At 44.3% G+C, this 14,569-nt stretch overlaps 1 protein-coding gene across 2 annotated transcripts in view; it reads left to right on the forward strand.

The window, feature by feature from the left end:
• Window positions 1-491: 491 nt before the first annotated feature.
• Window positions 492-14,569, forward strand: part of GOLIM4 (golgi integral membrane protein 4) — a 30,490-nt gene continuing 16,412 nt past the window's right edge. The window contains exons 1-3 of one of the 2 annotated variants that reach the window (XM_021548211.4): window positions 492-994; window positions 13,257-13,331; window positions 14,485-14,534. In XM_021548211.4, coding sequence (XP_021403886.3) covers window positions 808-994; window positions 13,257-13,331; window positions 14,485-14,534 — 312 coding nt within the window. In that variant the 5' untranslated portion in view covers window positions 492-807. The remainder of the gene's footprint in view (window positions 995-13,256; window positions 13,332-14,484; window positions 14,535-14,569) is intronic. The other variant, XM_021548210.4, reaches the window with a different exon arrangement.

Raw genomic sequence — 14,569 nt, forward strand, 5'->3', positions numbered from 1 at the left:
GATGCGGGGCTGAGGGGATGCGGGGATGCGGGGCTGAGGGGCTGAGGGGACGCGGGGCTGAGGGGATGCGGGGCTGAGGGGATGCGGGACTGAGGGGACGCGGGGCTGAGGGGACGCGGGGATGCGGGGCTGAGGGGATGCGGAGCTGAGGGGATGCGGGGCTGAGGGGACGCGGTGATGCGGGGCTGTGGAGATGCGGAGGTGCGGAGCTGAGGGGGTGCGGAGCTGAGGGGATGCGGGGCTGAGGGGATGCGGGGCTGAGGGGATGCGGGGCTGAGGGGATGTGGAGATGCGGGGCTGAGGGCTCGCAGAGCCGCAGCCGGAGGCCGGCGGGGCGGGCGCCAGGCGCGGCCGCTGCGGACGGACGCGGCGGGCACCCAATGCGCTCGGGAGGGAGGGCAGAGCCCCGCGGCCCGGCCCAATGAGGCCGCGCCCGGAGCGGGACTTCCTTCGGGGATCCCGCGGCGGGGGAGCCGCGGTCCCGCCGAGCGGGGACACGTCAGTGCGGGGCCGGGAGCCGCCTTCGTTCCCCGCAGCCTCCCGCGGCCGCGGGGCCCGGCGCACGGCCGCAGGGACGCGGAGCATCCCCGGCATGGGCCCCGCTGCTGCCCGCACCGCCCCGGGCGCCGCCGCCGTGCCCCGGGGCTGAAACGCTGGGCCGGCCCCGCCTCCGCCCTCCCTCCTTCCCTTCCTCCTCCTCCTCCTCCTCCTCCTCCTCCTCTGCTCCTCCCGGGGCCTCCGATGCCGCCGCCTCCCGCCCGCTGCTGAGCCGTGACGGGCGGGGGCCCTGGGGACCCCGCCGGGGACATGGGCAACGGGATGTGCTCCCGGAAACAGAAGCGGATTTTCCAGACGCTGCTGCTGCTGACCGTGGTGTTCGGGTTCCTGTACGGGGCGATGCTCTACTACGAGCTGCAGGGCCAGCTGAGGAAGGCTGAGGCCACGGCGCTCAAGTACCAGCAGCATCAGGAGTCGCTCTCGGCTCAGTTACAAGGTACTTCCCTCGGCAGCAGCCTTCCCACGGCTGGCAGAGCACCCTCCTCCTCCTCCTCCGGCTGTCCAGCCTCTCTCAAAGTTTTGCTCCCTCTCCCCCTTCTCCTCCAGTCTGTGCGGTTGTTGGGTCTCTCTCCCCGCGTTGGAACCGCAGCCCCACCGAGGTCAGGGTGAGGTGTTGTGGTTTCCTAAAGAGCTCTCCTGCCCTCCCTGTAGCGATTCTTATTCCCAAAGGACCGCACATCACTTGGCGATTCCTTGGGAAAGGCAGGCGTGCAGTGCTGACTGTGTCCAGTCTGGGATTTTTGTGGGCTTCCCCCACAAAAACCCCCTTGTCTTGCAGGGTTTTATGTTGAGCATCCATCTGCAGCTCCTGGGCAGCATAAATAGCTCCAGGGTGGAGGAGAGGAGTATTCTAATAAAGTGGTTTTAAAGGGTGATTTAAAAGTAAAGTTCAAGTAAGTTACTTTGGTAGGGCGGTTCTGTTACTTTTGGAATAACTTTGAATTCCTTGGCTTAAAGGTGCCACATAAATACAGATGCTTGGTTTAAGGATGCAGCAGATGTGAGTCCTATAGTTGAAGATGAAAAGTTGTCTATGTCTGACATTTGCATGCCAAGAAATCAGAAGCAAAGGAGCAGGGATGTACCTGACACATCAATGGTCTGGAAAGACCTCAGCACCTCTCTGATTGTCAAGTGCAAGGTTATCAGGTCAGCACAAAGCCCAGAGCCAGCTTTCAAGTTTCCTTTCTCAAAATAGCATCAAAGAAGAATCAGAGGGATCTGCTGTAGCAGCACAAAACTTCAGGGTGATCCTCAGTCATCCTTTTCCCTGTGGAAGCTTCCATCAAAGCATGCCTGGCAGCACACAGTTTGTGTGCAGAGAGCACAGAGTTGGGTTTCTGCTGTTGGATTCTGACAGTCATTTCTTCCTTTAGCGTGTTCAGTCACCAGCTGACACCACCCTCACTTAGTACTTCAATTTCAGGCCATTTCCAGGTAATACCAGGGAGCTCTTTGCTAGAAACCTTCATTTTAGTCACAGAAAAGGTGTAAAGGTTTAGTTGGGAAGGGAGTGTGTGGCAGATGGCTAAAGGGCTACTCTTGCTGGGCTGTGCATTTGCCAACAGAAGACACAGGAGCATCTTGTTCTCAAGCTAAAATTTGACAAGTTGGCTTTTTCTGTTGCTCTGGCTTTGCCAAAGAGGAGTGAGCAACAGACTTTGTCCTGCCACACAGGGAGAGTCTCTGGATCTGGACTGTTGGGTTGAACTTCCCGTGCTTGAAACATGATTTTCAGTAGCCACCATCTATCCAAGCATGTTCATGGAAGCAGCAGGCAATTGTGGGAGCTGCATTTTCTCTAATTCTCTTGCTTGTTTCAGTGTATCAATGGGAAAAGTGAGATATGGACCAGGATCTGGTAACATTAATAGATTTGATGATCCATGCAATAAACTCACATGGCTCTGGGATCCATGCCAGTGTATCAAGCCCATTAAGCAGGAGAATTTATCTATGCCAAATACAGTAGCAGTAAACCCTGTTTTAAAAAAATAACCACTGGCCATTAAGTCACAGAATACAAGGAAGAATAAAATGTAACAATAAAAAAATTGGTTCTTTAAGTTTTCCTGTGCTCTGGAGTAGCTGTTAGACTGAAGAGAGGGTGAGAGCCCAGAGAAATACTAAATGCAGCAGAGCCCCTAGCTGCCTAATGGCCCACTAAAGAAAGAGAAGTTATATTCCTGAGGACTCCAGAGGATCTGGGAAATAAACTTTTCTTTCCTGTCTTTCTGCAATGGCCTCCCCTGCACAATCACCTGGATTTTTGCTGCAAGAGTTTGCTAGTGAGGAGAGCACAGAGAGTTCAGAGCCTGTACCCATCTCACCTGGAGAGCCACAGGCTGACTGGTGAGATCCACCACCAAACCCATTCCTGAACCTGTCCTATTTAACTCTTTGTTATGGAACAACAGGAGGGAATTTTCTTTAAGCAAAGACTTGGAAACAACATGAAATGCTGACAGCAAGTCCAGTTTGCAGGTGCAGTATTTGACTGCACTTTGAACTTTTGATTTTAAGTGACTGGGATTTGAAATCAACAATGTTCCTGTTGCCAAATTAAAAAAAAAAAAATCCCCCCTCTATGAATATCTGAGCTATATCTCTTGGCTGTCCAAAGATTATTCTTTGAGTTTATTGCTTTATGAGAACAATAAAATTAAAGTATTGCATTGGTAAGGTAATGCAGCTTATCTTTTCCATGCAGCATAACCAGTTTCTCTATAGATCCTGGAACAGAGATAACTTTGGGGCCTGAAATATGATGGAAGCACTCTGAAATCTTTTAAAAAGAAACTAGTTAAAGGGCAAAGTTAAAGGAAAAGAGGGTGCAATCACAGGGATTGATTTCTTGGTATTCACAGCTCTCCTGGGTGACTGAATAAGACTTTAAAGCTGAGCAGAAAAGAATTCCTTGGACTTCTGTTTCCTGAACAACCATTTCATCAGGAGGCTTTTATAGGTTTAAATGTAAACTACAAAAATAAAAAGGCAACTTCTAAAAGTGGTGTTTTTGGGAATGCTGAGGCTGTACTGTGGCAGGCTGGCTGTGTCCCTGGAAGTCTGACTGGGGTGAATCTCTTGGAGGGCACTAAAATATCACCTGTTCTGACTTTTGGTAGGATTTTGTTGTGACTCCTGGAGCCTACAAAGGCATTTGCTTTCCTGATTGCACACAGAGGAGCTTGGGAGCTCCCCTGTCAGGGCTTGTGAGTGAAACTTGAGTCAATTTGGGAAATACCTGAGGTTCATGGACACAGTGGCAGTTTAGGACCTGAAAGCCTTTGGTCTGCCCAAAATTTGAATCAAGATCCTCAACTGTAGCTCAGAGTGCAGCTCCCTTCACTTCCTGCTGTCCCCTCGACTATTTTTCATGTTTTTTTGAGGGTTTCTTCATCTATTTAGGTAATAACAACCTCCTTTTTGGTACTTGCCAGTTCTTCATGCCCGAATGAGCTGTTCTTTCTGTTTTTCCATGAAAAGCCAGCTGTCTTAGATTTTTATCTTTTTCATTGCCTTGTTTTGCACAAACACCTGGAGGAGGCTCAATCTCCTGGGAATACGTGGGAAAATATCAAGGCAGAATGCACGGATCACTGGGAAATGGGGCAGGAAGAGTCTCAGAATCATTTAACACACACACCTGATCTGAAGAGAGCTGCACACGGCCGTGGGTTTGGGGAGTTCTGCTCTCCCTGGTGTTCACAGCTTCAGCCACCGTGCTGAGAAGTGTTTGTGCGCCCTGGAGTGAGCCCAGGGTACAAAGGGAAGGGTGGCAGACCTGGGAAACACAGTAGCTGGGTTAGAAAAACTGGGATCTTAAATTCACCCCCTTTAGAGGATCAGATTGCAGAAGATCTTTGTAGAAGAGTGTCAAACTTTGGTATTTTTCTCTAACAAAGTTCTGCTGGGCATGGAAAAAGCAGGGCTGCTTTTGTAATCCACAAAGGGGATACCAGGGGCAAAATTCAGAGATGACATTAATTTTTTTGACTGCTGAGCAAACCTGAATTTATAGTTGTTTTTAAGATCTTTCATAGGGAAGCTGATCTTCCCAGTAAGCTGATTATTTTAAAGTCTCATTCTCTGAGCACTATATGCATCTGAAGCATGGAGATAATCTTACTTAGTATTTCTTAAAGTGATAAAAGCAAAACTTGATGCTCTTTGCCTCCTTTAAAACTGTGACAAACTAAAGTCTTGGAATTATTGGCCAAACAGGAGCAAGCTTCAGTTGCTGGAACAGAACCACACAGAGAGCTGCAGGTGAGCCTGATTGAACCTGTGGCTGCTGCAGGATTGAAAGGATCTACAGACATCTTTTTAGCCCTTGCAGCTTCTGTCTTCTCAACCTCTGGGTGTTAAGTAACCCTTGTGTACTATTTTAATCTGTTTAATCTGTTTTAATCCCTCATCCTAATAACAGCCTACAGTTAGTGCCTCTTACTACCTTAATTTTTTCTGCTCTTCCTGTCAGAGTGTGATCTTGTGCAATCTCTGTGCAGGCTGAGAGACTGTCCTGTGATCTTGGCAGCCAGCCCAGCAGGACTCTGGGCTTGAGAGTTTCCCCTGCTGTGGCCAAGGTGTGGATTTCCTCAAAGGTTTCTGATCCAGGGCTAGAAAGCACCAGTTGTAAAGGAAATGTAGATTGCTCCGAGCCTGTTGTGCCAGTTGTCCTGAAGGAAGGCTCCTGCTGGGGGTTGGTCACATCTATGGTAGCTTCATGAGTGTGGAATTGCACAGTGCTCTGCAGCACTAGATCACAGTTCTGTGTCCTATTAAATAAAATATTAACCTTAGTGGTTAATATTTATCATACCTGCATGCAGATTGCACAGATGCTCTGACATCACACAGTTCTGGGTGTACTTCACTGCCTTAAACTTGTACCTTGAATTGGCAGGACTGGGAAGAACCAGAATTCTTTCTAATGGCTTATTTTTCACATGCATCAGACAATTAGAGCTGCAGCTACTGCAGCTCCTGTGTGTTTGGTTGCTATTCCTAATAACAGAATCCTGAATTTCTGTCATTCCTGTGACTTCCAGGTTGCACATAACACTGCACCACTTTGATAGTGTTTTGTTGCTGCCTGAGAGATCCCTGGTAGCACTGTAAGAGGAGAGGTTGGTTCTGTGTGTGCTTCTCCTGAAATGGCAACTGCAGCATCCCAAAATCTGCTACCTGGCTTCCCAAAATGGAAAGCTTTGGTTTGTAACCTTCTCTGAGCACCTGGCTCCATTTTTGTTACCTCCATTCACATTTTTGTTACCTCCATTCACATTTTTGTTTTACCTCCCTTCACATTTTCAATTGATATTCAATATTCGAAATACTTTAAAAAGCTTGAGGTACTTGAAATTGTGCAGAATCTTATGGAAGAGGTATATGGTGTAATGTATATTTATATATATATATATATATATATATATATATATATATGCACTTGTTTGCACATATAAGTATGTATAAACTAGATATAGATGCGTCTGTTTTGCAGCCCAAGATTTTGGGTTATCTGGAATTATCTAGCTTTTACTCATAACCCAAGTACGGAGAAAGTGCTGGAGCTCTGTTCAGATCAGTGAACTCAGGGAAATTTGTTTCCAGGTCCATAGCAGAATTTCCACATCCAGCAGCTGAATTCTGACTTGAAATCTAAACTGAGCATGGCCAAGTTCTCTTTCCTTGTGGCCACACCAGCTCCAGGTTAAATTTCCAGCAGAGCTGCAGCATTCCCTCTGCACCCCAGCTGGAGCTGAGGCTCACAGGCAGCCTGCAGGAATACTGAGCAGAATGAGCTGATGGGCTGGGTTTGTTCCCTGGGCTTTGGTGCTCCCCTTCCTCGGTTTGACCCAAGTCTTGGTAGCCAACGTGATGCAAAATAGCTCCAAACATTTGTTACTGATGGTGATTAAAGCCTCCTAAAGCTTGGCAGTGGTGGAGCTGAGTGCACACTTCAGAGCTGGGGCAGCAGGAGGGAGGCAGGATGGGTTGATGGTGGTGAGTTTGCATTCTGGCCTTCTTGGACACTCATATTCCTGCCTGACTGAATTCCTGAGCCATAAAAATGATGTTCCAAGCACATGTGAGCGCCCATTATAACATCTCTGATGTGCTGGGGAGGATATTGCCAGCAATTTGTGGCTAACAGAGTTCACTTTGCTCCTTTTGGAATGGGATCCTTGCAGGGAAAAAGTCATTTAATCTGCCCTGCTGAAAGTCAGGTGCTGCTTGGAGGTTTGATGGTAATGAAAGCTAAATAAATCAGATTACTGGAAAAAATGAGCTCTGCAGAACAAGTAATTAAATCTGAATCCTTCACTGGGTGATTTTTCTTGGGATCTTCAGGATTCAGGGGTGTGAATTTCTAGTCATGTCAGAGCCTGAGGTGAGCACTTGAGGAATTCAACCTGTTTGATGCAGTCCTCGTTTAAGGAAGGGTCTTGTGAGCTGGATGCACTTCTGATCTTTTTGTGGTCACTTGGCCCAGCCCAAACCCCCTGAGATTTTCTGCTACATATTTTTAATTAATCAATAGCAGAAACTGCAATTTCTCCACCTCGTCCTCTGCATTTGCCCCCTCCCCTAAAGTACCTGTAATTAGCTATCTTGTTTTCCTGAGGTGTCTCTGATCCCAGAGTTTGGCAGTAATTTCCAGGGCTTAATTACAGACATGATGAGAAGGATGGCCTGCCTGAGCTCCTGGAGGGCAGAGTGATGAACCTGCTCCCACCCACACCACCACACTCAACTAAGCCATTTTCAGTCAAAAAATGAATCACTAACTCAAATTCCTGATTTCTGGATGCAGTTTGTGCATCTACAGATTGGACTTTTTTTATTCAAGCTGTTTTTTACTAGTTTCTGAATACAGATATTTATGTACATCTTGACGCCATGTAGGTACAATCACTAAACCTTCATAAAATTGGAAAAAAGTGTAAAACACTTTTTGAGAGAAAGAACGGGCCCTTGTTTCCTGGAGCTGAGGGTTGAGCAGACACAGAGATTCAGAGGTGATGTGAGAAGAAAACTCTTGTCTCTGCAGTTTTTATCAATGTTTATGTGTTTTTCTGCTAATTTTAGTCTTAAAATCTACCCAGGTTTTGTTTGAACTGTTTGCATTTATCATCACTCAAAAAAAACCCCAAATCCTTTATCCTCCTTTATCATCTACTGGTGTATAGAAAACAGCAATGCTGATCCCACCCATGGTACCAGGGGTTGGAAGAAACCTTTTGTAGAGTGCAGTGGAAATCATTTCTGGAAACATGATCTCCTTCCTGATAAAAGTCAGGTCTGAAGCCTATCTGTGAGGGATTAAATATTTAATCACATTTAATACCCCTTCTCCAACTTATTTTTAGCAGTAGCTAGTACAGTTTACTCTTTGAACATGAGAAATCCTTCCTTCTGTCCCAACTTACCTTACATCTGTTGTTTCCTAGAGGTGTTGTTGGCTTCTAAGAAAGGCAGTGTATGAGGCAGGCTGCAGTAAAAGGATTTTATTAAGTGTAGATATTTGCTCTAGTTTAAAAATTAATTTTCCTGTCATCCTTGCAGTTGAATAAAGGCCACAGTGATCTCTTAGAAGTACAAGTGTCTGTTTCTGGGGTGCATTAATGTGCCAAATTCTCCAGCATTTCCCATTTTTCAGAACTGCAGGGAAGGCAAAACTAGAATTGCTTACTGGAACTTTTTAGTTTGAGCTTCTTCCTGGAATACTGAATAAGAGGAACAGGTTTATTTTGATTGATAGCTCATTTTTGGTGTAGGATCTCTGAAAACACATGTTATGCTTTCTCTTAAAAAATCCCTGAATGTAAAGATTCATAGATTAAATATGAACTTTTCAAATTAATACTACTCTGAGCAAAATAAATAGAGAATTCAGCTAAAGCAGGGGTCATTTTTAAAAGCACAAGTGCCAGTGTGTGGTGTGGTTTTCCAGGAGGAATTTGACATGACTGGCTGTAATTAGACAAAGCCATTACTTGATCATGTGAGTAAATTGCAAAGTGTAGGAGTTTGTTTGGAAGTCAAGGTAATTCTCAAAGTCCACACAGTGCCAGCTGTGGTTTGCAGAGAGCAAAATGACAGCAGTCCATCCCTGCCTGGATGTTCCACCAGGAAGCCTCACACACACACAGTTTTACCCTACTTTGGTCTCTATTTCTGTCCTTTTTGGTGGCAATTCAAACCAGAAATCTGACTTCAAGGACATAAATTATTAAATGGCTTCAATATTTTGTTCAGTATATTGTGGCTTGGAGCTGCCTGGTCTAGAGGAAGTGAAATGTCCCTGCCCATGGCAGGGGGCTGGAACAAGCTGAGCTTTAAGGTCCCTTCCAAACCAAACCATTCTATGATAAATAGATTTTTTTTTTTTTTTGTACATAATAAATATTGTTTCCTTACTCTGTGCTTGAAACAGAGATTTCCTAGTATTTATTGTGGGAATATTTCAATTTTTCCCAAGATCTTTGCAGTGTGACCAGACTATCCATTTATTGCTAAACCCCGGGTTGAGTGTCTGGAATAGATGGGGCTCAGGCTGTGATACTGAGGCCAGCATGGCTTGTACCATTGGGGAATCCTGCTGCTGCAGTTTGATAATCTGTTTCTGATAAGATTATCAGTAGTGAAATCAGTGGATCTTATCTGAAAGCAGATTCACTGATTGAAAACAGGGCTGGAAGCTTGGGGAGCAGTTCTTTTTATATTAATAATATCTTCTCCCAGCATGAAATATGTCAGAGGAGTCATGAAATGTCATCTGTGGTCAAAATTTTAATTATTGTCATTAGATTAGAGAATTTGTCCTACACCCCATATTGAAGGGATTCCTCTTTGACTGGTGGGAATGCTTTACTCTCAGCAGAAAAGCTTTTTCCATGGGCTCACATTCTAGATGGTTCTATTTGCAGGGACAAGAATGGAGAATTAACTCTTTTTATAGCAAGTCCGTGTTCTGCAGACCTTCACAGTGTCACTAGAGAGGTGCCAGGGTGTTTACCCCATGCTGCTGGTTCAGTTCAACTCTGCCACAGTGTGAGGGAAAACAACTCTGAGTGTTGCCAAGACTACTGAAATCTGCTGGTTTTAAGTGAAAGATATTACTGTAAACTCAGAGAAAGATTTCAGAATTGTGAAACAAGCAGTCATGTTGAAATTAGTTAAATTTCTTCTATCATGTGTCTTTAGATCCCTATGTAATCTTGATTTTCAAGGGAGCTGGGGCATTTTAGACTCTGGATCATCCTTCTGACAGGCCAATTGATTGAAGTAAAGTGGCACAAAATTGATAATTCTGATAATGTAAACAAGGAAATGCTTTCATTTAAATGTACAATAATGGCTTACTTTGCTTACTAATAGCTTTGTTGTTTAGAGGGGCAGATCAAAGATAAGAGAAGGAACCTTGACTGTTAAATAATCTCCATTTCATCACCTCCCTGCCTCCTGTGTTGTAATTAACGTTCAGCACTGGTGGAAGTGGTGCAATCTGGGAACTGCAGGGCATTCCACACCTCCCTTCTCCCTCACTTCCTTTTCTTTATGGGGAAAAAAACCTTGAGGATTTGATTTTATTGGGGTGTATTTCAGGAGTTTCAGTGTGTTCTTGTTGGAGGTGAAAGGTCTTTTATTGATCTGTGAGGTTACCAGTTGAGTTTCTGGGCTCTGTGAGTTTGTGGGTCTTTGTTCATTTGTGTAGGTTACATTCTGTAGGTAATTTCAAGAATTAAGCTAACACCTGCAGTAATTCCAGCTTTGGAATTGTGCCTATTAGCCATTAAATGACAACATTTCACACCCTTTTTGCCATTCTGTTAAAAAATAAATAGAAAATTATTTGTGGGAAGATCAGTGCAAAATTAAAAGCTTACCCTAGGAAAAATGATTTGTGCATTCCAGCCGTGGGGCTTTGTCAGATTCCTTATATAAATTCCACCCCCTACTGGGGTGGATTTGTCTATAAAAACTGTTTTTCAGTGTATTTATTTCTTTCAGATTCTTGCTCAGACATCTTATTTCCAGGCTGGCAGTGAAGAAGGAGAAATTCCTTTTGTGGTAACAAGCCCTTTGTCTGGGCTCTTCCTAAATTTCCTAACTGGTGGAAATAATTGAAATTTATGGCAGATTAACTCCAGTATGTACTTAAAAATCTGACCTTCAACCTACTCCCCAGAGGAACAAGTGAGAAAACATGGGAGCTGTGCTTTGTTAATAATTATTTTTAATCAACACCTTTAGTACATTGCACTTTATGGACTTTTATCAGAGGGGAGCGTGCTAGACCAGCCAGTACCTGAGCTCAGAGCTGAGGGAGGAGGTTTCTCCTTGCCCTTTTTAGTCACCTGAGGGGCTGTTTTAGGACTTCTCCAGCTTTGTGCCAGGAATCCTTTTTTTCAAGGATATTTTTCAAGGATTTTTTCAAGGATTCCTGCTCAGCAGGTAGAGGAGATGTTGGAGAATGGTTGTTAGAACAAGGCCATGATTCTATGGAATACCTGTTCCAAAAAACCCCTGTTTAAGACCCCAGAATCAGGCTTTGTCTGTCCTAAGAAACAAAGCTTGAGAACCAGTCTCTGTTTCTAGGCCTGAGAAACTCCATAGTGGTACAAAGTCTGGAAATGAGATAATAAGAACAGGCATAGCCTTAAAAATATACTCAACAAAGATGAAATGTCCTTAGAAGACATAACTTAGAGATGAGAACTTAGCTTAGAGAATTTAGCTACCACTGTAACTGCACGTAAGAGAAGTAAAACAAAAACCTTTGTAAATTAACCAATCAGAACTTACTGCTAAAACTGTGCTTGTAGAATACCCTATATAAACTAAGGTAATTTTAAATAAAGTCAGAGCTTGCTTCTCAATCGTATTAATTGAGTACTTGTTTTCCCCACCGCCCTCATCAAGGAGAGGCTGCACTGCCTGTGCAGGGTGAAACCCAGAGCTCAGCAGGGATGCTCTGAGAGGTCCCTAAACCCAAAATCCTGCCTTTTCTGCCCCTTTTTCCTTCCCCTGTGATGGGTTTGCTGTGCAGGGCTGCCCCTCACAAACACACTTGTTAAAGCAGCAGCAGGAGCTGTGGAAGGTGCACTTGCAGATGGAGGAGTGGAATGGAAAATGTTCCCTCCAAACCCGTTTGTGGTTTCGTGTGTCTGCCAAAATCCCTGTTCCACCCTGCTTGCATGGGAGGGGAAGCCCATTATGGATTTTCATTGCTCTCCTGAGCTGCTCTGCTGCCACTGTTCCTTTTGCACAATAATTCAGCATTCACCACCTTCAGGGCTGAAATAAAACCATCACTGTAGTGCTGTATAGTGCTGCCTTTTTTTTTTTTTTTTTTTTTTCTCTCCTTCTCCAAGCCTGCTGGTGACTTTTTGAATATTCATTGCCTGCTTGTTCTCTTCCAGAGGGTGTTGAAACATTGGCTCATCTTGACTGATGCCCTTGACTTTAGAAGATAAATAACAAAGTGGAGATAGGTGCCAGGGATTGATTAGCAATCCAGCTTCAGAGCTAAAACATCTACTCTTGTAGATAAGGCTGCAGGATGCACCTTGGTGGAATTAAGAACATGCTTTAGGGTGCAAGAGGAGTTTTCTGTAGCTGCCAAGATGCTAATCTTTATTTGATGCTTCTTGTTGAAGGCTTGCATTCATCAATGGTTTATTCTCAGAAAATGAGTTTCCTGGTTTTGATGGAAAAATCACTCATTGTTTTATTAGAAATAAATAACTCATTAAAAGAATGCAAACTGTAATTTGGGCAGTGAAAGATACTTGTGTTAATCTGAGCTTAAACACATGTAATTGTACATTTCCATGAGTTTTAATTGATAGCTTTGCTGCAAACTTGGCTGTTTCAGATAATGAGAGGTGAGGAAGGGGTAAATAGGGAGTGATGTGCCACATCCCAAACTCCATGTCCAAAGCACAGGCCGAATGAAATCCTGCTTTACTGGCAGCCAGATGGGGGGACTTTGTGCCAGAGGATGTTGGATGTCCTAAACACACCTGGATACAACAAACAAAGTCATAAATGTAAACCCCATTTTGGGATGGTGTCTGCAAGTGGGCAGCTTGGACAGTCCTTGGAATCATTTTTGCTGGGAGGCAGTACAGAGGAATACTGTATTCCCAGTTTTTGGAGGAATTTAGGGTGGCTCCCAGGTTCTCCATGCCTCAGCTCAGGCAGCAGTGCCCTGCTGCACCTCCAGGAGCTGTCCTGCCCCTGGGCATCTCCCTTCCCTCCTTGGGACACTTTGTGTGCTGCCAGGAATTCCTCTGGCAGCCAAGCTCTCCTGTCTTATTTCCTTGTCTCTGTGCAAACAAGGCAGGGGAGGATGGAAATGTAGAAAATGTCCCTGCATTCCTGAGAAGCAAGGAGGCTTTGGTAGCTCCAGCACAGCTGCCTGCCTCCACAAACAAATCCCCCACCTGGTTATCACATTCTGTGTTAGCAATGCAAATAAGCCAGGATTTGGGATCGATAAAGGGTGCAAAAAGGGAAAAAGTTACTCTCACAAGGGTTACAAACAACAGCCCTTTATCCCATGACCTCATTCCATTTGTACTTTCCTGGTGCATTCTGTGCCAACACTCCCTGGGTGTGTTGGGTGGATGGTGAGGTTTGTGTGTGTTACTTTTGAAATGAATTGTGTGCAAAATTTCTCTTTTCAGTTGTGTATGAGCACCGGTCAAGATTAGAAAAGTCACTGCAAAAGGAAAGGCTGGAACACAAGAAAGCAAAGGAAGGTAAAAATTTACTTCTTACTTCGACATTTAACTTGATTATAGTAGAAAGTAATTTCAAGTGGTTTTTCTTCAATTTTAAATCAGTTGGGTAATATATAAGCAGTATATACACTTGGCAGAGCTGTGCTGCTCTTTCTAGTAGTTCTTATTATGTAATCTTTTTTAACCAGATCTTTTTAAAAGCAGTCATCTCTTTAATACTATTTGCAGATGACTGCAATATGAAGTAATAATCACAGAGACTATGTTTGTATCCATGTACATAAAAAACCCAACACGTATTTGGGGTATGGGCACGTGCAAATCCTGTCCTGGCATGCCAAAAATTCAAAACATGTACCAAAACCCTGGGATCTCTTCCTGCATTCCATCAGCTGGGAATTAAACTTGGAACCAATACTTTTACGTGTGCTTTAGGGTGAGCACATGTTACACACCTTTTCCTGATTAAAACTAAATTCTAGGTGTGTGTGAGGCAAACACAAATTGCATTTCTTACACCTCTGTGGAAGTTCAGCAGGATTCAATCCTCTGAGTTTCCTCAGCCTCTAAATTCACTGCAGTTTTCAGGGTAGAGCCTCTGCTATTCCTAAATCTGAGGACTCAGCTGCTGAATTAAAAATTCGACTTTAACAAAGCTGACAAGGTGAGGAAGGATTCTGAGTGTGCAGCTCTCGGTGGGTTTCTGGTGCCATCTAGTGTGGAATGGTCCTGCTGCTACCCGAGGGGGAGACACCTCTGCAAACTCTGGGGAGAGAGAGGTCGAGAAATAAATGAGGAAATGTTTTATTATTTCCAGGAATACACAGTTTATAAATGCCCTTCTCCTTCTGAACGATGCTCTTGGGCCTCCGCTGACAGAGTTCATGTGTCAGATTTAATTACTCAGCTGTAGATTTGAGCCTGAACTCTGCATCTCTCACAATGAAACCTTGAAACCTTGAAGTGAAAATATTTTATGAAACTTTTTAAAGTTTGTGCAAATTCTCCATAGATTTCTTTTTTTTTTTTAAAGATTCTTTGAAAATTGTTTCTGCGTAAATATTCAGCTCTTGAAGAGAATTTATGTACTCAACAGTCAAGTTATTCAAGCACAGATTCTCATCTTCCTGCTGTTTTTTTTTTTCATCATACTTTCCCTTTTATGTTGCAGATTTTCTTGTTTATAAACTAGAAGCACAGGAAACACTAAATAAAGGAAGGGTAAGTCATCATGCCTAGTAGAAATTTTTAATAGC

The sequence above is a fragment of the Lonchura striata genome, chromosome 9, assembly GCF_050655825.1.
Source record: "Lonchura striata isolate lonStrDom1 chromosome 9, ASM5065582v1, whole genome shotgun sequence".
In the NCBI taxonomy this organism is placed as follows: Eukaryota; Metazoa; Chordata; class Aves; order Passeriformes; family Estrildidae; genus Lonchura; species Lonchura striata.